This window comes from Macrobrachium rosenbergii, chromosome 40 (assembly GCF_040412425.1).
Source record: "Macrobrachium rosenbergii isolate ZJJX-2024 chromosome 40, ASM4041242v1, whole genome shotgun sequence".
NCBI classification, from domain to species: domain Eukaryota; kingdom Metazoa; phylum Arthropoda; class Malacostraca; order Decapoda; family Palaemonidae; genus Macrobrachium; species Macrobrachium rosenbergii.
Window position 1 is genome coordinate 13,625,290 of NC_089780.1, and position 24,075 is coordinate 13,649,364.

General features: G+C 35.8%; 1 protein-coding gene across 1 annotated transcript in view; it reads left to right on the top strand.

Annotated features, from left to right (window-relative positions):
* The window catches only part of LOC136826325 (fibrocystin-L-like), a 57,619-nt gene extending 51,537 nt beyond the window's left edge, over nt 1-6,082 (top strand). The window contains exons 61-67 of the mRNA XM_067083576.1: nt 71-306; nt 766-898; nt 1,776-1,843; nt 2,099-2,226; nt 3,601-3,719; nt 4,134-4,241; nt 5,226-6,082. Coding sequence (XP_066939677.1) covers nt 71-306; nt 766-898; nt 1,776-1,843; nt 2,099-2,226; nt 3,601-3,719; nt 4,134-4,241; nt 5,226-5,453 — 1,020 coding nt within the window. The 3' untranslated portion in view covers nt 5,454-6,082. The remainder of the gene's footprint in view (nt 1-70; nt 307-765; nt 899-1,775; nt 1,844-2,098; nt 2,227-3,600; nt 3,720-4,133; nt 4,242-5,225) is intronic.
* The last annotated feature ends 17,993 nt before the right edge of the window (nt 6,083-24,075 follow it).

Consider the following 24,075-nt stretch of genomic DNA (forward strand, 5'->3'; position numbering starts at 1 on the left):
CATCCATGTTATAGGCAATCTTTGCAATTGCAATGATTTGAAAGATTTTAATTTCCAAATCTTTTGACAGGGAAGTGTTATCCAGTCTCTGGGACACAAAAGCAATCCTTGGATGGTAACAGCAACTCTTTTGGGAGGCCCAGTTGACGCCGTTCTCCTTGGAACCACACGAGTCCCTTATTTGCAAGGAGCTGCTAACTTTACCAATCTTTCTGTTAACAAACCAGGAATGGGATACAGAATTACTTTCAATGTCACACACCCCTCTACAGCTCCAGAATTGCCTATTGTTGGAGGCACCTTTAAGTAAGTTGTATTTATTTTATTGTATTTTTTTCAGCCATGCCTGTTTAATGAACGTGTTATATGAATAAAGACAAATGGTCCTCACAACTGAGACACATCTCTTGGTTATTATAAATAGGACATGGTGATTGGGCTGATATATCAAGACAATTATTGAATTGTGACCTACTGTATTAGCATTTGCTAGCGAAGCATTCCTAGTACAGTACTGTCGTGCAGCTCATTAGTTATCCTGACTATCAGCTGGCAAGAAAGTCTAAAAATCAAAAGCTAGTTTAAATTCACTATAAAGATGTTTCCTTTGGAAGGATATATGTTGTACATTGAAATGTGCAAAATAGCTTTGATGATAATTATTGCAGCTGAATGAAAATCCTGCCTGAACATGGCATGTTTATTGGACTAAAATTATGATTGTCTTTCAAGGATCTTTTGCTCATAATCATTGATGTTACACAGTGCTACAGCAAAGCGTGTACAGTTGGAGTTACTTGATGGACACGATGCAGTTATGGCAAATGAAATTTTCAACATCACTCTGCAGCTTACTGATGTGGACACTGGTTTGCCAATGGATCCTTCACAGTTAGAGGTAATAATTTGGATACTTAGTAAATTTTTCCATATAGGAGCATAAAAAATCTTAACTCAAACTTAAAACATTTTGTTTGAAATAAAGTGTTATCATTATGTTAAAAAATTATTTAAAAAAAAAGCAGTGGACCTCGCTATGAAAGATGCACTTTACTGTAGACTGCAGATTAATAATTAATAGGAAATATAAAAAGTAGCATTCATCTTCTTGCTGCTGAAAGTTTCTTATTCACCCTGTTATGTTTCCCTGAATGCTACCTACTCTGAGTAATCAGTCTTTCTATTGCTTCATTATGCTTGATGTTTTTGCTGAGAATGTGGTACAAAACAAGTTGATGTGAATCTTGTTAAAGAATTTTAAGTATAGCACAAGTATTGGTAAAACTAGTCCCCAAAGAAAGTTTACTACTGGAATGAGTGATTATGCACATGGTTACTGCTAGCTTTCCCACTGTTATAAATGAACTTGGTATTACTGGCAATTAATGTCAGTAGAAGTCTTCAGGGAAGTTCAATTCTGGTTGATTTTAGAATGGATGGGTTACTGGTTAATAATGCCCAGGTGCCATTTTTTTTAATATACAGTAACTCAAGTTTTTATTTTTTATTTATGTTTATTATTTTTTTTATTTTCATTATCTTTTTTACTGGTTCATAGGTTATACAAAACAATGCTTTAGTGTATAACGAAAACTTGTTGTCATCATATTTATAGAATTTTTGTTTATGTAATCATCATTTGAGACAAAACATTCCATGTTATCTCTTTGAGAAGACTACTGTTTTATTTGTTTACATTTTTTTTTCATTCAGTGCTAATTTAAAGTGCAAAATTCACAATAGTACTGTAATGAACTTCATTTGTCTGTTTGTAGGGTCAACAAATGACAGGATCTGTGGTGTTGGTGAGTGGTGGAAGTGCTCAAGTTCAAGGCGATACTAGGTGGGTCATACTAAAATCAGACTTAATTACGCAGTCTGTAATTATTTTTATGTTTGCTTATTTCCACGAAACTCATGAATTTTTATGGTTATTTGTCATACCATCATCAAAACAATATTTTATGAGTGTACACTTAAACAAAGTCCTAATGTATAAATTATTTCTGCTAAATAAAAAATATTCAACTTGAATGTAATAAGAGAATTGCTGTATAGCTTGAAGAGGAAATAATCTTTTACTCTTATTATTTTACAGCTTTACCCTTATTGGTGGCAATATGACATTCTTTACTCTTGACTTGTCATTCTCTCAGTTTGCAACCAATTATGTCATCAATGTAACAGCAACTGTAGAGCCAGCTGGATGGACTGTTCAAACATCTGGTTAGTTTTTCTTTTTAGTTGTAAATAGGAATAATGTTTATGTAGAAGTTATAATTGTGAACTTATGAATGTCTGACTTGTTCAACCAACCTGTTAGGCAAATTGATTTAGAGCCAGAGATGAACAGGAAAACTAGAATTGGCAGTAGCCTGTGCAAGGAAGCCCCTGGGTTAAAGGCTGCAGCACAATTGTAGTCCTATGAAGATTGGTTATTTAACTGTTACATGTTAGAATGCGTCGAAGTATTGTATGAAAGGTCACGTCTTTAACCATAAATAGTGACACACAACTCCATTAATTACACTGAAGATATTATTATTATTATTATTATTATTATTATTATTATTATTATTATTATTATTATTATTATTATTATTGGTTTTGGTGTTGTTGTCACTGTGTTGTAATAATCGAAAAGCTTGCAGAGAAGTGCAGAGAGTGAGGCTACTGGGAACTGCCTGTACTACTGACATGATGTTAATATCAGAATCAGAGGAAGAGATCACAAAGGAGATTAAGAGAAGGAATTGCGCAATGGAGAGGGCAGAGAGGAAAACCATTACATGCAAACTCAGCTTGTTGTGATACAAAAGAAAGGAAATTTTGAACTTCAGATGGTAAAGGTTCCATGTGGAGGCTATGAGAGCAGTATATGAGTGAATGTAGCAGAAAGTGTAATGAGAGACAGTATTCTGGAATGCAAAATATGCATAGAACAAGAGCCTGGAGCTGGTTGAGGCTGAAGGCAAGGCTTGGAGGATATAACATTTCTCTTATCATGGTTGAATATAGAATTGTGAAGCTTACATTGAAAAGTTAATAAGAAAAGAGTGTAAACTTCATAGATGAAGTAGAGATGCACACCTAGACTGCTGGTAAATCACAGGCATCCTAGTAAACCAGTCTACAATCTATGCAGTTTTTATAAAGTGTGTACCTTTCTATGCACCAAGATTTAGACACTTACAAAGAATGTTGAGGAGATTTTGAAATGCTACTACAAAAGTTAGGTTCATGACTGGGCCACATAGAAAATATCATAATACTTATGAGGAAGTTACTGAGAATCGTAGTAGCCAACAGGCTTTTAAGTAAATTAAGATGTCATTGTTTGTGCTGTTTGGATACATACATGCAAGAGGAAAGGAAAATAACCGTAATAGTGGTTGACAAGAAAAAGTCTGAATGAAGACTAACCAGAAGCCCAGAAAAACTCTAGAAATGAGCAAGTAAGAAAGAAGACCTAAGTAAAAGGAGGTAGCATTTGACTGCATTTATTTTGAGAGTTTTCAGCATTTCATGTGTTTGGTTTTCAGGTCAGACAGAGGTTTTATGGGTAAAATGTTCTCATTCATATTCTCTGGGAATTTTCAGAAACGATCTCAGGCAAATCAGGGCCATCGACACAAGCTCCAATTGCAGCACCGTATTCCACGCAGGTAACACTGGTTGGAGATAGAGCAGCTGATAATGTTGCCGGTAGTGAAGCTGAGGTGAGAGAGCTTTTCTTTGGTTTTGCTTATTACCAGAATATATACTGTAATATATATATATATATATATATATATATATATATATATATATATATATATATATATATATATATATATATATATATATATATATATATATATATATATATATATATATACTGCTATAATCTTCACTGTTTCCAGTTTAGATAAAGTTGAATATCTTTCTTCAGTCAAGATAATGATTAATCTAGTTTTGCTATATTTTGTAAGATAAAACTTCCCTTTTTTTTTTGAGATTCTTGATTCCGTGGTCTGATTAAACTAATTTTCATGATTATAACACTAAAATATTAACATTCAGTGTGCTTAAAATATTCACAATACGTAATTCTTCCCTGTTTAATCACTATTCCTCTTATTTTTGTGTTTCAGTTTGCTGGTCTTTTGAAGGCTGTTTTGCAACGTGAAGCAGGAACTGAAGTGAATTGGTCTGTGACGGTTTCCATTGCTTCTGATAGGAGACCATTCGCTAGTATAGATGTAAGTATAATACCTGTTTTTGTAGGTCTTTACATTTTGTAAGCAAAATCATTTATTTTGCAAATTTGCAGTTTACGGACAGTGGCTTGACTAGATTTTACAGCCTTTGCAGCGAGCTATTTTTGTAAAAATATTTTTGTACAATCTTTATGTGGCATACTTATTTGGAATGGTGTGTCCCAATACACAAGCCATCTTTACCATGTTAGTTGCTAAATAGAAAATTATAATGTGCAATTTTAAAGACACAAACGTTGCTTCAGTTAAAAAGAGGTACAAGACATCAGGAGCACTAATCAGACAGCTACAGTTTAGCAGCTAAACTACAATGTAAATATCCCCATCGTATTAATGACTGGAAATGCTACTGAAAACTTTTGAGACTTACCTTGAGGTTCCAATCTTATATTGTGATACGCTTCTGTTTAAAGTGTTAGTATTAACTTTTACTCTGAACATGGTGACCACATGCCTGTTATTCTGAAAATTTCTACTTAAATTCAGTCTAAAATGGCAGCTGAATGCTCTTTATAAATTTTGACAAGGATAGTATGTAAATGAAATGATAATCTGACTTAAGTTAACCAGATCTGACCAGACAAGGCATTATGGATGATCCCCTGACTTGTTGAAGTAATGAAGGTATTGCCAGAAGCGTGTTTAGACGAATGACTAATCAGGAAGGAGGGAAACGATCTTGTGATAAACAGCAAATGTTTAGAAAAGACTAATGAATTCCTTTCTTTGATGCAGTAAGGCTTTAGGTGAAATAACCAGGGCATGAAGGACACAGGTCTAGAATCAGGCACAGTACATTAACAGAAGAAAACTTATAATTGCACATAAGAAATTGCACAATAGTGTTCGTTCATTTGGGATTAAGCCAGCCCTGTGATGGCATGGGCTCTTGCCCTAGGGTAGCCCGCAAAGCCATTGTGTCATTGTGTATAAAGATATGTCTAAATTGGCATTTTTGTGTATCAGGCTTCTGGTGAGAAGGCGGCTGTGACAGATGCTGTGGAAGCTCTATGCAAGTCTGTGAAGAATCTTGAAGTTGAGGTCCTCTTCAAGTCAGTCTCGTATACCATGATAAACATGAACATTTACGACCAAGGTGTCCATCGGAAGTGCCCTGCAAGATTGAATAACCACATACTCATCCAAATCATCCAGAAGGTCAATGGAAGGGGTGGTAATTGTGGAAATCAGTGAGAAGAACTGTATAGGTATAAGAAATGTAATGGATAAATATAAATGCAGAATGAGGAGCATTTCTAATTACACAGTAAGCCAGATTGTTATTTCATGTTTAGATTGATGCCTCTAAACTGTCTTATTTGGTTTTGTAAACAAGTTTTTCATCTGGGTTGAAATATGAGGCCTTCAAAATACTCTTGCATCATCTCGCAATTGAAACTGAATAGAGAAAATTGTAATATTTCTGGTAGTTTGGGGACATAGAGGAATGATTCTTTATGAATACGGAATTTCATTGCATCATAAATGTAATAAGAAGATAGAAAATTTTTTTGAGGTCATACTGCAACTTTGGATCTTTTCCAGTTTTAAGGAGAAAACTGGAATACTTTTGGCAATTTTGTAGCAATTTGTACATCATTTCTTGTAGAAGAAAGTGAGTCTTATTTATTACAAAAGTTCGTTGTATCATCAATGCAATAATCAACATTTTTCAATTGTTTCTCATTGTTTAAGAATATCTTCCTCCATACTAAATATTTTGGATCACTTTGGAATGCATGCATACATTAGTGAAGTTTCTTTAGCGACGTGTTAAAGTTTTACAGCGCTAACAATAAACATGACCTCAGAAAATACGAGTGTTTATCATTTGGTATTTCATTTACCTGATGTTGATGGACTCTTCCATTCCTAAAGCATTGACCGGGAGAATGATAATATTGAAGGACATAATCTCTGAAGAAATATCTAATGCTCTATGTTATAAGTTGTCTGTTCTCGAAGATCAGACCCGCAAATCCCATAGCGATAGTAACTCTCAGGATACTATATGCGGTGATGTATAGAAGAATTTATGTTGGAAAGAGGCAAAACTAGAAGTAACATACGTGAGACAATGTTGTGCAGTGTCAAGGGAGAAGAATGTTTTATATACGAATAATTCAGTGGCTGTAACGTAAAGAAACAGTCAAGAAATTTGGATGAGTTGTCATTAAGTCAAGAACATATCATGGATGGTGGGAAGTCCTTTTTTTAAACTTGCATGTCACTGGAAACACGAGAGCTTAGTTCCTCTCACATCTGTGTGGTTGAATTGAGTCACTGTGTGTGGTATACATTGGTATCTCTTCATTTTAAACCGTAGCAGTAAGATAACAGAACACACACTTCGGAAGGAGTGTGGTTGTTGTAAAGAGGAATCAAATCTTTGGAGTTGGGTGAACTATCAAAAAAAAAAAAAAAGAGAACGAGAATAAGAGTTAGAGAAGAATTTTGAACTAAACGACATCAGAGACAGGAGACTCAGGGTATACAAGCCTTCTTAGATTACCTCCCCCTCAAAGTAGGACCACCTAGCTGTTATGCTAGCTTTTGCACAATCTCTTTTCACAATACTGATTATTTAAGAAGAGATATAATTGTTGGGATTGTAGCTCGTTGTCAAAACCGATAGTGGCTGGCAGTCAATAGAAACATGATAGGTCAGTCAGTCAGATATGTATGAAGAGCGTCAATGGTTAGTGGAACTTTTTTATGTCAAATTTATTCTTGTACTTCAAATTCTTTACAGAAAAATATTATTATACCGTGATGATACCCAGTCTGAAAAAACTAATCAATAAATCAATTGGTAAACAAAAGACGATATACAATATTCTGAAATAAAAAACCTCAGGGAATCAACCTGTACCAACACATTTCTTGTACTTCGAAAATCGAAATCTTTTTAGCAAAAAGAATTCTGTAATGCCAGTTTTAAGAAAACAGTCAATAAATCAATTAGTAAATAACAGAAGATTTATAATATTCATAGATGGAAAACAGTCCCTGAGAATCACAAAGAAATCTGTATACCAACCTACTTAAATATATAGCAATGTCTTTCAATCTCGTAACGTTAAATGAATAAAAAATGCAGCCGATATCAGATTGTTGCAAATAGTTGCGTACATTACTCGCATTGCATCACACATTGTTTCCTCTCTCTCTCTCTCTCTCTCTCTCTCTCTCTCTCTCTCTCTCTCTCTGCAAGGAATTTATTTCATGTGCTCATTTCGATATTCTCTTGTTTGGGATTTTTATCGTCCGTTCTACAGGCGTTTGTTTATAGTTTTTTTTTTTTGTTTCCTTTCCTTGTCTGATTTAATTACGGCGCATAAGTTATCTAAAATAGCTTGCCGGAGAAAGGGTCAGCCTGGTAATTGAATTTCTTTGTCTGATCGTGTAAATTCATCGAAACGACGTGTAGCGTCAGATTTTCAGAGTCTACTGTCTTTGTGTGTTGTGTCATTGTTACTTTTGATAGTTTACACACACACACACGTGTATATATATATATATATATATACACACATATATATATATATATATATATATATATATATATATATATATATATATATATATATATATATATATATATATATATATATATATATATATATATAATCTTGCCAACCTTTCTTACAAGAATTGCTTAATGTTGATATATCCAGTACACAGAAACACATATACTGTATGTATGTATGTATGTATAGTATATGTATATATGTATATATATATATATATATATATATATATATATATATATATATATATATATATATATATATATATATATATATATATATATATATATTTAAATATGATCATGACATATACATGCATTTACTGCCGAATCATGGTGAGCCCTCTTTCAGGAAATGCCCACATTAGCCACACTTTCATAGGGGTTGTGCAGTATTTGGAATTTAACCCCCATTGTATTTTTGTGTGATCAGTGACATATACATGCATTTACTGCCGAATCATGGTGAGCCCTCTTTCCAGGAAATGTCCACATTAGCCACACTTTCATAGGGGTTGTGCAGTAATTTTGGTGGTGCTTTGGAACTTCAAACCCCCCATTGTATTTTTACCAGTTTATTGAAATTACAGATATTCTTCAAGATTAAATTCTGGCATATTTAAGAATAAAATCAGCAACTGGGACTCCACGGTAATTTGGAAGTTATTTGAATAACAAAAACTATAGCAAAATACTCCGCACTGAATGCCGGGTTATTTTAATAGCAAGACTTATCAAATAGTATCATGTATATTTGACGCAGGTAAATTTAAGGTTTATCTCATTTTATTTTCAAATATGGAACCAGCAGAAAATAATTAAAGAGGATATTTTGATGTATGATTCAAATACTTTATCTCATCTGTGCCAAATTTTATATGCACAGTACTTGGAAGCAGTTCATGATTTTGTACAACATTTGGTGTGCCTTTCTCGATATATTTATTATTAGTATTCGCTTGTCTTCTGTTTAGTGAAATGTAGTTATTCGTTTTCCTTTTATTCCTTCATTAGAATTGTGAACTATTCAGAGGGTGAATAACATTTTATATCACATTTGTTCCCGAGGGATCCGCTTTTCCTGTTATTCATTTGTTTATGCAGTGTTTAAATTGCCCGTGATTTCTTTTTGCTTTCGTTTATATTTCCTGTTTTGTAATTGTTTACTTCCTGGTATTATTTTTCGGTGGTGATACTCTTATAATGTCGTGTCTGATGCAAATACTCATTTGTTCCATTTCTGCAAATTTACTCTTAAAATATTTCACATTTTGTTCAGTTTTCATGGGTTCCAACAATGTACTCTCTTCTCATTTCGCGTATTCTTCTTTTAAATGATTTTTAGTGTCTTTTGAATGACATTTTTACCATGGTAGGGCTCTTTTTGTCACGCTCTTTGTGGTCTTTCTGCAATACTACTTTAAAAGTCACAAAGACTTTTAATGTAAATATTGCTATTTAGTTCAATTCAGTTACACTTTCATAGCGCATGCGTATTATTTCCCAACGTTGGACTAACGTACCTTTGATGAGTGGCCTCGTGAACACTTCGAGTCCATATTGATTACGCTTTTGGCTTATAAGCCCAAGATTCTTCCTCTTAAGGGAGCTCTGCCTTGATAAATAAGAAAAGGCATCACGAATGACTTGGATCGCAGTTCATATTCAGAGGTAATAGCGAGAATGGTGATGCAGTGTCTAATGATGTTAATTTTACCACTATTTGAGGTCAGAATCATCTACAAATACCATCCTGTAGACTCCGTAAGTTTGCTGATGTTTGGGTTATAACTCCCCCAGAAGTCAGTTTGATTTGCCAGCCAACAAATATTTGGAGTGTGGATATTTGTACAGTAGTTTGATAATAACCTCGATCCAAACAAGCGAGTTAGGCCTACGCGTTTGTCACTATAACTGTTGGTGTTATCCGTTTTGGGAAGAATTTGGGGTTGGCATTAGGAGTCAGTAGTTATTTACAAAGTCATTCACTTTGGTTCCCATATAGGAATTCGTATCAATGAGCTAAGATAGTGAAGAAAACTTTTCCGTATGGGAGGTCAGTGATTAAAAATTAAAGTAAATGTCAATATCGAATTCACGTGTAATGACATATAAACACTTTGATCCCGTCCTGGAAACATATCCAGTGTGCAGTAACTACCGTCTCCATATCCCAGGGCACTACGTATTGCACATTTCCACTGAGGTTGAGTTCGTACCGTCTTAAAATTGAGGCGAGTCGATGGTTGGGCATACTTTGGAAGAGACTCCTATTTTGTCCATGTGGTTCTGTACCGGATGAAGTCCATATTTGAGAATGATTAAAAACTTGTATCTATTTTTATTGTTGTTTTTCTGCTCTAGCTCACCATGATCACAGGTACCACAAACTTTAATGATATTTCATAGTTGACGAATATTAAGCCAAGAACTTTTAATCCGTGAAATTATATAACTATCTTTTATTACCATGTATGTTGAAAACTCTTATCTGATTTTCGTCAAAGGGTTAGATGAAGGTTAAATGAACAATTGGTATGAAACAACTGAATAAAACTTGAATGAAATAGTAATACAATGGCCCACATTTAAAAACCTTTATTCCAAAGAGAGAACGTATATAAAAAAAAGTCCAGGATACGTATCAGCAAGAGAAAGTCCCTTCATTTTCATCTCTCCAAAGATCAAAGGAACGTCCTTCATCAGCGTATACCTAAATAAGTATTTGCGTCACTGGCGATGATTGTGAGAGAGTGAATGTCACATGTAGTGAGGTTGCTTCCCCCCCTCCCCGCCTACATTTATTGGAACAGAAAAGATGGATAATTTTTACTTAAGAAGCCTCAGAAATTTTTGCACAACGTATGGCGCGCAGACTTTGCTACAATTGGGGCTTCACTTCCTTGTTTTATAACTGACCCTTTTAGTATAAAATGAAAATCATAGAGGCAGCAGGCATCAGTAAAAGAAGCAATACAAATTTATTCATTGACCAATGAAAAGTGACCCAGACACGCACACACACACACACACACACACACACACACACACACACACACACACACACATATATATATATGATTTTTATCACACCGTACGACATCTCGGCAAAAGACTTATACCCTCTTGATGGCTCAATGGTTTACGTCAACTGGAGTCGCTGAATAGGCTTTGTCGCGGGTTCGTGTCCCCACGATTCCAATTCATTTATCACTTATATAAATTCTTCGGCGACAATTCTCCAACGGAGATATACCGAGGTAGCGTGAATTTCTGATATTAAGAAGGACATTTAAATCTGAAAATGATTACATATATATATATATATATATATAGAGATATATTTTATCCGTCTTGTGTGTGTGTGTGTAATTGTAATAGCCACACTGCCCTCCTAACTTTCGAATTCTTTGCGCTTTTGGATATGCTGGTCACTGCAAACCCTTAAGATCCAAGTGCAAGAAATTGAAGTGGTTGTGATGTCCGGTAGCGGGAAACGAACCTGTGTTACCATAATCACTAGGAAGTCACGTTGCCTACCTGACCAGGAGAAGGATAAAATATATAAATTTCTTATATATACAAATTTCTTGTACATACAGATACCTGTCGTTTTCAAATATATTTAATCTTCTTGTGGTCAGGTAGGCAACGTGACTTCTTTGTGAAAAAGCACGAAGACTTCGGAAAATTAAGAGGGCATTGTGGCTATTACAAATACATATGTATCTGGTAAAAATTGACCAGAAGATTCTACATATATATAAAATATATATACATACATATGTATTTATGTTTGTCTGTACACATACACAGAACCAACGTCACTTTCACCAAACTTACACGTATATTAAGAAACCGCCGAGCAAGCCTTGAATGAAATCGATATCATTAAAAAAACGTTTCATGTCGAGGTAATATTTCTCCGAAACTGTTATGGCTCCCTACATCTTGTTCCCGCCATAAAGATTAACATCATAATAGTTACGGAATGGAAACCCCGTGTTCTTTCCTGTGCCACTCCTCCGTTTGTGGCAATTATTATAATAAAGTGGAGGGAAGGAAGTAATGTATTTTGATATTCATACAATATATACGGTTGGGAGACTAAAGTTCTTCTCCGGCCCCCCCTCATAAGAATTCCAGGGGGGATCGTTTCCTTCGTCTCGTGTGATTATGTTATGAGGGAAGTATTCTTCTGTGTCTTGTGATAATGTGTAAATTTAATTATGTAATATATATATATATATATATATATATATATATATATATATATATATATATATATATATATATATATATATATATTTATATGTTATGTTGCCATACTGTAATAACTTTAAGGAAATTTTTAATCTGCTTAAAATCTTTAATGAGGTTTCTTATGTGGGGCGGTCCAAACGGTGCAATTACCATATCAAATAATAGTGAATCGATTAATTTGAACCAGCGGAAAGAAAAGTGATACCCCAGGACTGCTGGCAAGCTGGAAGAACAAAGAGTAGAAGGTGGGCTTTCCAGTGAGTAAGAAAAGTTCGTAGGAAATCAAATACACAAGAAAAAAAATATATGGAAATAGGGAATGTGATGGCTTCAACTTCCTGAATTCTGACGAGGTTTTGATTGTCTTCAGCTGATTGCATGAAGAAGGTGTACAGTGGAGGACGGGACAGAGGGTATTTGTTAGTACTAGTGCCCTCTGACTATCTGCATCAGTTCCTCATTCAGTTGCCAGTTTTTGGGAATGGGGAAAGCGTATGATTGAGATATTAATCTTGACGATAACGTTGGTTTTTTCAAAGACCAACAGGCTTTCGTTTTGAACTTGCCCAAGCCTTGGAACCAGCTGAGAGAGGATTATGAAAACGCTGTGTGTAGTTAAATGTATTATTGTAATAAGAACTAACCTCATAAGGAATACAAACTCTAGACTTATTCTAGCATAAATCGTTGTAATTCGAACCATAAACGTGAAAGCCACCAGCAAACTCTATCTAGCAGCTTTTATGACGCCAGCATCAAAAAGAGAACAACACACCCTATTTTTTTTGGTAAATCACAAAATATGGAAGCAATTCAGAATGGTTTACGTGTGCGCTGCCTACCCGGAGGCAGAGTTAAAAGGGACGCAATTATTATTCATCTGTGACCTGGCAGCTGTCACGCCTACGTGAAATGTACCTCGCTGTACGTACACCGGTTTTACTGATGTTGCTGTTACGAGGGAATATACAGAAAATATTCAGGAGTGATTTGACCGATCTGTTGTGTGAACATGGAGTAGTGGCATGTGATTTGTACCCATCGATACTAACGTGTGGGTTTATATAACCTTTATAAAGATTAGAGGCACCATGATATGTGTATAGTCGTTTTGGCATCTGTGTGTTATGGTGTTATCTTTTGTACAGAGTGTAGCTTGTGCAATTATTGTTGGTATAACTTCGGGAATTATATATACTTTGGAATGTATCTGTCATTTATTTAGAAATTCTTCTTCGAGATTGTATCATTTGTCTGATATCCTTTATTAGTAGTGATAATGATCATGATATTGTATTGTGTTCTGAGGGGCTATTCCCAACCTCTTCTCCTTCATATTTTCAATCATAACCCCTTTTTTTTCCTCGCCCTCTTTTCAGGACTGGGCTAATAAAAAAAAAATATTTCCTTAATTGCAGAGAAATGATGAAGCCATCTACATACTTCAGAAAGTGAGTATTGATTGTCACGTATTTATAAACGTTCACAATCTCGAAACAATACATTGACGCACTTATCAGTATGGTGAAAGATGTAGTATGACCTAGTTTCGTATGTGAAGTATTCCACAACAGTATGAAATTATATAGAATACAGCCGTATGTGTCAAGATATACGAGTATAAACATTACAGTACTTTTACATTATTGGGTCAGTTAGGAATATTATATATATATATATATATATATATATATATATATATATATATATATATATATATATATATATATATATATATTACGATATGTATAATTCTAAGTATTTGGGCTCGATAACAGATGCAATCTGTGATGTGAATGAATAGGTTAGCCAAAGAATTCAAGCCGGATAGAATAATAGGAGGATGGGGGTATTGTCAGTCATATTTGCGACAAGAGAGTCCCTAGTAGGCTGAGGGGCAAGATACATACTTAAGGTGGTGACACAGAAGAGATGTCATAAGAAATGTGTGCATCAGGGAATCCTAAAAAAGCTATGGAAGTGTCAAAAGAAGCCCATGAGTCAAGATTGAGATGGTTTGGACACCTGGTGAGAATGGGAGATGATGAGGTGATGAGCGACGCGTTGCATGGGAGATTTTGGAAATGGGAGTGTTAGGGGCACAGAGGAGATGAAGGCCTAAGGAGAGATAAAGGAGAGACTGGATTGGAGAAGAGATAAGAGACAGAGGAATGGATGAAGAAGGACGGAAGGTGAACATGTAAAAACTGCGCTGCAGAATTTCTGTACAGGGTATAATCTGTCTTTCGGTGGTCTCGGTATAATGCTGTATGAGTCGCTTCCCGTGAATCTTTAACCACTGCCCTGTGGTGGCCCGTCCTATATCGTTGCCAGATGTATGATTATGGCTGACTTTAACCTTAAATAAAATAAAAACTACTAAGGCTAGAGGGTTGCAATGTGGTATGTTTGATGACTGGAGGGTGGATGGTCAACATACCAATTTGCAGCCCTCTAACCTTAGGAGTTTTTAAGAGCTGAGGGCGGACGGAGAGACAAAGCCAGCACAGTAGTTTTCTTTTACAGAAAACTAAGACGCATGGAAAAGGATAATTAAAAATAGCAACCCCGGATGTGAATTACGCTAAGAAGAAAAGAAGAAGAAGAAATGATTGACATACAAGAAAATAATGTGTGTGCTTGTTTGAGATAGACAGACACCAGGAAAAGGCTAATTGAAAGAAGCGACCCCGACTAGGGATTAAGCAAAGAAGAATTGAAAAACATATATAAGAAAATATTGTGTGTTTTACTTGTTAGAGAAACGTACCAGGATAATGAAGGATAAATGACCAATGATACTGAAACCGTTGTACATAAATGGTAACCCGACACAAACGTGCCACTTGAAGTCAATGGAATTCTAGTGACCCAATTTTTTTTATTTTATTCACTCGATGTTGCGAAATACACGAATGAAAATGCCAAGATTAATGAATTCTGTATATCCCAGGACCCATTTCGTTAATACTCGATTGCCGTATACGACTGAAATTAGATTTTTATTTAGTTTGTCAGTCTGTACATTTGCTCTGATCCGTCCATCGTACATGAATCTAAGGCTAGTCTTTCCTCTCTCTCTCTCTCTCTCTCTCTCTCTCTCTCTCTCTCTCTCTCTCTCTCTCTCTCTCTCTCTCAAACTTTAAGAAGATTATTATACAAACGCCATGAGTGGATTTTTTACTATCGTAAAGTTGGGAGGATTTTGAGAAAGTTTAATTGTTTCATTTCTCTGACTCGGGGAAATTGCAGGAAATTTCATGGTGCTGCTGCGGAAATTCCAAAATGGATTTGCAAGGTAAATGATTTTTCTCTCTCTCTCTCTCTCTCTCTCTCTCTCTCTCTCTCTGGGCGATAACCAAGCCTTTCATGTTTCTTGAATTATATTACCTTTACTATTGTTTCATGTATGAATACTGTTGGCGTTATTTAATGAAATATTACTGAAAATAAAGAAAAATTATGGATTTCTACCCCGTAGGGTGGTAGTGCCGTCAGTGAACCTCACGCGGTGCACTGTAGGCATTACTTATGGTTCTTTTAGGCGTCCCTTTGCCCCCTAGCTGCAACCCCTTTCCGTCCTTTTACTGTACCTCCGTTCATATTCTCTTCTTACATCTTACATCTTACCCTCTCCTAACAATTGTTCCGGAGTGCAACTGCGAGGTTTACCCCCTGTTACACCTTTCAAACCTTTTGATGTCAATTTCTCTTTCAGCGCTGAGTGACCTCGTGGGTCCCACCGCTTGGCCTTTGGGTTAAATTTTATATTTCATTCGTATGGAATTCTATTAGTTTTCAAATGAGTGCATTACCGCAGTTTTTAAGTAATAAGAATTCAATATCCCTTTGAAAAGTTAGGTGTTCGTAGCTATTAACACGAGGAATGCTTTTTGAAGTTTTCAAAATCGCTTGCTTATATAAAATGAAGTTCCCCCAATATAAATGTTTTTGTATAATCATGAGAATATACATATTATGTTGAATAAATTTTTGCTTTGCCTGTTTCGTTTACAGTATTTTTTCAGACGTTCTATTTTGACATTTGTCCCTTTTTATAAGGAGACGACATAAATAAAGGGACTGTTGGGAACACTAATAGTTAAAAACAGGCAATCTTTCAAGGGGCTACTCACTGATAACGTTTCCAAGTTCGTTCTCATGACATTATCGGCGTTTTTCTTAATATTTTAACATGACAGTTAATATTCCTTTGCGTCCGAATCATTGTCTTTTTTTTTTTATCCTAAAGCAAGGTTAATTACATCATATTTTTAAAACTCTTAGTATTAATTTAGAAATATGCTACCATTTATGTGATCGAGATACGTTCTGTTCGTTATTAATTTTCGTGATAAAGATTGAGATATGATTTTACTGAAACAATTTATAATGGAATTACTCTCATCTCTTTCTCATTATTCAGCATTTTTATTCTTTTTGCAAGGGAGAGAGAGAGAGAGAGAGAGAGAGAGAGAGAGAGAGAGAGAGAGAGAGAGAGAGAGAGAAACACTTCCTTTTGATTTCCTCAGGGAAGGTTTGCTGCCTCTGCTCTGTCTCGTTCTTCTTTTACTTGTCCATGAAATGTCTCCAGGATCCTGCCGCTCGAGAATGGGGACATACCCCGTTATTTTTCTATGTTTCTTGCACTGTATACAAGTAATTTTATCTCTCTCTCTCTCTCTCTCTCTCTCTCTCTCTCTCTCTCTCTCAATAGGAATGTTTTTCTGAAGTGCCTGTGCCACCTGTTTGGAAAATCTAATCATTCTGCCAGTCTCCATATCAAGGGAATCTAGTATCTTATCAGAATACTGAAAGTAAAGCCTAGTAAGGATGTGGAATGGTTACACATTCTATTGTTTCAAAAACTACCCATCACATGTATGCATATATTGTAAACGACATCAGTGATGTATGAGCGTGCATACATTCCTGTCCACTGTCCCTTTGATTGAGTGTAGGAACGCTGTAAGCTTCCCAGCTTCGCTGCCGAACCTAGAGTTAGCCACCAGGTTCGGCAGTCTCTCACAACTTCGTGCCCTTAAGTCACTGGCGTCGCCACCGCGTGGGTGACAGATCACTTGTAACCACCATGCAGCCAGCTGGCCTTAGGAATTGCTTTTTTCAGTGTTGAATTATGTTTAAACGGCTATTTCAAATATTAAAGGAGTATGTTTTAAGGAATTAAATTCTCTTGAATTGTGCAGTTCGGAAGGTTTATTTTCTTCACCTTGAAGTTTGGTATTTCAGACTTAATTGTTCCGAATGGCACATTATTCACTTCATGAAAAATGAAATGAAATGAAAAAATAACTAGTCAAAAGTATCTTTGTAGAACGTCTTTCACTGTCTGTTTTCAGTTAGATAAGTGTTGATCTAAATCTACATACATGCTCTGAGAAAGAAAATAAATTGCTGCTCTTTCGTAATTCTGCCTTGTTCATATTTGCCTCCTAAACATAATTTGACCATTGGGTCACATAAAATTTCTGCACGCCCACGTGAAAAATGTCCGCAACGTTATTGTACAAACATTTTGTCAACAGTTCTGTCGGAATTTTTATGAAAACATTTCCTGGGCTGCCTTAAAATAAACGTTTTTAGCTTTTCTTGAGAAGTTTTTTTTTTTTTTTTTTTTTTTTTTTTAAAGTTGGAACGCTTTAAATATAGCATGTTGCCTGGGTGAAGCCTGTTTTGTGAGACTACATACATACATTTGCGTCCTGTTATGTTTTCTGTCTCTCTCTCTCTCTCTCTCTCTCTCTCTCTCTCTCTCTCTCTCTCAAGGAAGGTTTGAGTTCCAATAACTCCAGGGGTGCTTTTATTCTTGTGATGTCGTTTATAGTAAGTATATTTCTAAAAGGTAGAATCTCATACCATGATTAACCACTAGTGCTCTTGTTTTAAATAAGCCGGGCAGTTAACTTCAAGAGCTTAGCTATTTGATTTTCGCGTCTAGTTTCCATTGATTAAATGAATAATTAAATACAGTGCTTAGTTTGACTCAAATATTGTGAGTAGGTTAAACACATTTTACATATGCATAGGTTTCCTCAAGATTGACAGTGCGAAGATGCATTATGGATACATATAACTTTTAATTCTCGTTTGTTTGGGCAGTTATAGAAGCCTGACTGTTATAATATCATGCTGCTTTGTTTCACAGTGAATTATTTGTAAACTGCTGTTTCAGAATGCTAAAGAAGTAAGTTTGAAAAAATTATTCTCTTGAGAAGCTTGATAAAGCTAAGGAGGTGGCGGGAGATATTTCCAGGCTGAATGACGTTGTGTTTTGGAAGCAGACATGCGATTGAAAAGAAGATTTTTGAATAGCTAATATATTCTGTTTGACTATGTTTGTAGCACGGTTTTTTTGACTGATGTTATCTTTAGAGATGTCACACTCTTCTTCTTGCTGACAAACTCGCGTTGCCGTCCTGTTGCAATAACTGCTATGGTTTTATTTATGTATTTTAAAGGAGAGTGGTCCTGTGTTATCTATATAGAAATCATTTGTTTCTCATGGTCTTGGAATCATTGTAAATTCAAGTAATATGTAGCTCCTTTCTATTATTTTTATTTATTTATTTATTTATTTATTTATTTATTTATTTATTTTATTTTTTACGTATCGCGCCAACTAATATTAACCTCCTCCTTGAGTCCTCGCTCTCAGTATTTCCGCGCGAATACCTTGATCCAGGACAGGCGTTCAGTTCACATGACGAAGTCTCTGGGAGAGCCTCCTGGAAGCCCGTCTCTGTATCTATCAGATTGTCGATTAATAGTTTGGAATAAATTACAGTTTCACAAGGCCTCATCCTCCTCGCCTGCTGCTGTGACTGGGTCTCCAAATTAAGCTGTGCCAATTCGCCTGTAGTTTTGCAAGGTCCTGTCCTTGGTGGGAGGACTGAAGACTTTCGTGGAAGATAGCGTGAAGCCTCACTTGCAGATAACAGTCCTCTCTCTCTCTCTCTCTCTCTCTCTCTCTCTCTCTCAGTAATGAAAGTGAGATATATCACTCGTATTTCTGAGGAATATAGGAACTGTTTAGTTTGGGCAATTTGTTGAGTTTGCTATTAATCGCCCCCCCCTCCCATTTTCCATTATTGTCTACATCAGGGTTTTGCGGCACAAAGATCATTTCTATTCAGCTTGCCACCCGGCATGTGATAGTAAAATCTTAAAACCTAAAGAATTCTAGATGGAATAACCAATCAGTGTCTGAATTCGTGATACCCGAACATGATAACCAAGTCATAAGATGTTTGAAATCTTTCTTTTGTGTTTTGATCATGTATTTGATACCAAATATATATATATATATATATATATATATATATATATATATATATATATATATATATATATATATATATATATATATATATATATATATATATAAAGGGAGGGGGGAGAGAGAGAGAGAGATTTGTTCCTTATTTCCAGTTATTGATAATTTTCCAGAAACGTTGCAAAACCTCCATTGCTCCGTTGCACAGAGGCATTTCCATTCTTGTTACCGGGTGTGAGTGAGGGCCCTTCTTGTTGATTTCCTCCGGGAGGTCTGTTGCTACCTCTCTCTCTCTCTCTCTCTCTCTCTCTCTCCCTCCCTCTTTACCTCTTTCTACCTGAACCTCGAGCTGTCTCCTACATCATGTCCATGAGGATGGAGACTATGTCCCAGCATTTTTTCCAGTCCCCTTTTCCCTCCGTACAAACAATGCTTTCTTCTTCTTCTTCTTTTCTGGCGAGTTAAAGATGAGGCGGTTTCGTTTGCATAAAGGATATTTTTCTTTCTCTCTCTCTCTTTGCATAGTAATGTTTTTGTTGTATATTCAGGGCTGGCGGTTGCCGAGACAGGCGATGCATTATTGATTATCTGTTTCCTCCTTCGATGCCAAGCCCTGTATTGCCACTGGGGAACGTAGAGGCTAGATATTACCACTGGGGAACGTAGAGGCTAGGTATTACCACTGGGGAACGCAGAGGTTAGATATTGCCACTGGGGAACGTAGAGGCTAGTTATTACCACTGGGGAACTCAGAAGCTAGATATTGCCACTGGGGAACATAGAGGTTAGATATTACCACTGGGGAACTCAGAAGCTAGATATTGCCACTGGGAAACATAGAGGTTAGATATTACCACTGGGGAATGTAGAGGCTAGATATTGCTACTGGGAGACTCAGAGGCTAGATACTACCACTGGGGAACGTAGAGGCCAGATATTGTTACTGGGGAACTCAGAGGCTAGATATTACCACTGGGGAACGTAGAGGCTAGATTTTGCTACTGGGAAACTTAGAAACTAGATATTACCACTGGGGAACGTAGAGGCTAGATATTACCACTGGGAAACGTAGAGGCTAGATATTACCACTGGGGAACGTAGAAGAGGCTAGGTATTACTCTCGGGAAAACCGTAGACGTAAAGAAAATATTTGGTGAGTAAGTAAAAGTGGAAATATATAATGCTGTTTGGACGGAATGGATTTTATTTTTATAATAAAATTGGGAAGCTTGAGGTAGCAAAGAAATTTAGCTATAACTATGTTGGACTTTTAAAAATATATCTTTTTTTTTTACATAGTAAACTATAGGAAATTTCTATTTAATCCTTAGAATTTATATGATTCGTATTTGACCTTAAAGCCTTCAGGAAATTATATTTAATTTCATTTTAGATGTAGTTATGTGAACTTTCATTCCAAGGATTTACAAGGAGTGATTTTCAGTTTTCATTAAGATATTGATTTGATTACTTGCTCAGTTTTTGTTATGTCGATGGCCTTTGGTTTATGATAATAAACCCTTTTCTTTTAAATAAGTAAGTCAATCAGTTCAGCGTTAAGTCCTGTCTCTCAATTGAGGTGGCTCCAGGAAACTACGAGACAGAGGCCATTACAGCATTCGTACATTACTTAAAGAATCGTGATTGAGCCTCTTGTGCAGAAAACATCTTCAACTCTCTCTCTCTCTCTCTCTCTCTCTCTCTCTCTCTCTCTCATTGAGCCTCTTCTCAGGAAATCTCACAATTCTCTTTCTCTCTCTCTCTCTCTCTAATCTCTCTCTCTCTCTCTCTTCTCTCTCTCTCTCTTTGAGCCTCTCTGAGCCTCTCTCTCTCTCTTTCTCTCTCTTGAGCCTCTTCTCATTGTATTCACAGTTCTCTCTCTCTGTCTCTCTCCATTGAGTTGTGCAGGTTAGTCTTCTCTCTCTCTCTCTCTCTCTCTCTCTCTCTCTCATCTCTCTCTCTCCATTGAGAGAAAATATTCACAACTCTCTCTCTCTCTCGTCTCTCTCTCTGACGTCTCTCTCTCTCTCTCTCTCTGTGTGTGTGTTAAGTTAGGGTTAGGGTAAGAGAAAGGAAAGCGTCCTGCTTTCCTGACGTAATTCCACCCGCAAATGTGTGTCCCATAAACAAAATTTTACCACTTGTCATACATAATATCTTGGGTCCTGCTTCTTGTAAAATGTCGGTGACGCTATTTGTGCAGACATTTTCTCAGCATTTCTTTCACAGCTGCCTTATGAGAACCGTTTTCTGAGATACACAAAAATAAAATTAATAAATAAACGTATTTAACGTTTCGTGGTTTAAGCTTTTCATTGTGAGAGGTGAGTTTAAATGGGGTGGGTATAACCTCGTGTGCTGTCTGGTCTAGTTAGAGAGATTGCGTTTTGGTTCGTCGTGTTATTGCTTTTGTTTGTTTTGTTATTGCATGTATTTCGTGTGTTGTGTGTATTTACTGTGTTTGTTATGTTATTGCATGTATTTGTTTTGTTATTGCATGTATTTGGTTTGTTGTTGTATGTTTTTACTGTGTTTGTTATGTTATTGCTTGATTTGTTATTTGCCTGTATTTCTTATGTTATTGTGTGTATTTGTTGTGTTTGCGATGTTATTGCTTGCATTTGTTTTGTTATTTCATGTATATGGTGCGTTGTTGTATGTATTTGTTGTGTTATTGCTTGTATTTACTTTGTTATTGCTTGTATTTGTTGTGTTGTAGGTATTTGTTGTGTTATTCCTTGTATTTATTTTGTTATTGCATGTATTTGTTGTGTTATTGTATGTATTTGTTGTGTTTGTTAGTGTTTTTGTATTTGCCGTGTATGTTTGTTTGTTGGAGAGCTGGGTCATAATAGCCTTCTGAATTCGAATACAATGATTTTGTGTCTCACTTTCCAATTGCTTTTAATGGAATGAATTTTCCTATAAATAACTTTTTGTTTGTCTTCAGTGCTAAGAGTTCTTCTTTGATGTCAGCTGCGAAGGCTTGCAGAGTACTTGAGGGTGGAGCTTTTCGGACTTCCAATTCTTACTCTTTTTTTATTTTTCTTTTAGATTACGGGTCTCCAGCACGGAAGATGTGAGTGCGTACTGGTTTTTGTATGTGTTCACATTATATATATGTGTGTATATATATATATATACACACAGTATATATATGTTTATTATATATAACATATATACGTATACACAATATATTGCAGAAAATAACTTCAAAAAGGTATTATTCTAATGAATATGGCTTGTTAGTCAAATAAAAGCAAAGCATTACCACTCACGCAGTTGCAAATGATTACGTTTGGCTCACACGACCTAACGCAGTTGTCATGGCGTGCTTCTTTTCGTTTAAAACGGTAAGAGCCAATTTTAGCGAATTTATGCAGCCTCCTTCCTTGCGGATTCCAACCGTCCACCGTTGTGTTTTTGTGTGTGTTTGTGTGTGTGTGTGTGTGTGCGTTTGTGTGTGCGTGTGTGTGTTTGTATGTGTAACAAATTATTGTAACATCAAAAATATCTTTTCTGCTTTATGCTCGATACATAATCAGTTTTTTTAGTTTTCTGAAAAGAAAACCATTGTGCCGGCTTTGTCTGTCCGTCCGCACTTTATTCTGTCCGCTCTCAGATCTTAAAAACTAGAGGCTAGAGGGCTACAAATTGGTATGTTAATCATCCACCCTCCAATCATCAAACTTACCAAATTGCAGCCCTCTAGCCTCAGTAGGTTTTATTTTATTTAAGGTTACATTTAGCCATAATCGTGCCTCTGGCAACGATATAGGCCAGGCCACCACCGGGCCGTGGTTAAAGTTTCATGGGCCGCGGTTCATACAGCATTATACCGAGACCACCGAAAGATAGATCTATTTTCGGTGGCCTTGATTATAAGCTGTACAGAAAACTCGATTGCGCCGAAGAAACTTCGGCGCATTTTTTTATGTTTGAATAAAACTATGAATTTCGATCCTTCGTAACTAAATCTTATGCTACTGGAAAGTTTTAACAGTCCAAATCGGACAGGATTGAAAATAATGGGATGAGATCTGTCCAGTTATTTTCGCTCTTCCGATATTTATAAAAAGGATTTGTGCAAATGGCACAGTAATGTGTCTGGTCTAAACAGGGTCTGTTGTAGTTAATCTTAAATAATTGATGATATTTTTTTAGTTATATATTTATTTTCCATGGATTTTATGAAGTGGTATTTTTGTAGAGTTTTTATTTAATGAGATGGAAACATAACCTGTACTTGCTTTGCGTGGTTCATTGTATACCCTCTCTCTCTCTCTCTCTCTCTCTCTCTCTCTCTCTCTCTCTCTCTCTCTCTTTATGGATATTTTTACATCTGATTTGCAAATTAACGATTCTTTAGTATAGCTTTTAGCGAATATTGTTATAAAACTAGGTAAGATAACTGAGCAATAACTCGAATAGTTATAGAATAACGAGATATTTTTTTAACTGTCAAACATCCGTGGTAAAATGCCTATCACATCAGTAAAGTTTTTGTTTGATGCTCTCTCTCTCTCTCTCTCTCTCTCTCTCTCTCTCTCTCTCTCTCTCTCTCTCTCTCTCTCTCTCTCCCCTTCCGGAGCACGCGTATATGCCGAAAAACTCGAATTTTTTTAGTGGTAACTGACTAGTTTTGATTAAAATGGCTTGTTAATTTATTTGAGCACGAAAACATGTCAAAACTGAAAAACTTTATAAATATAAAGTAATGGAAGAATTCG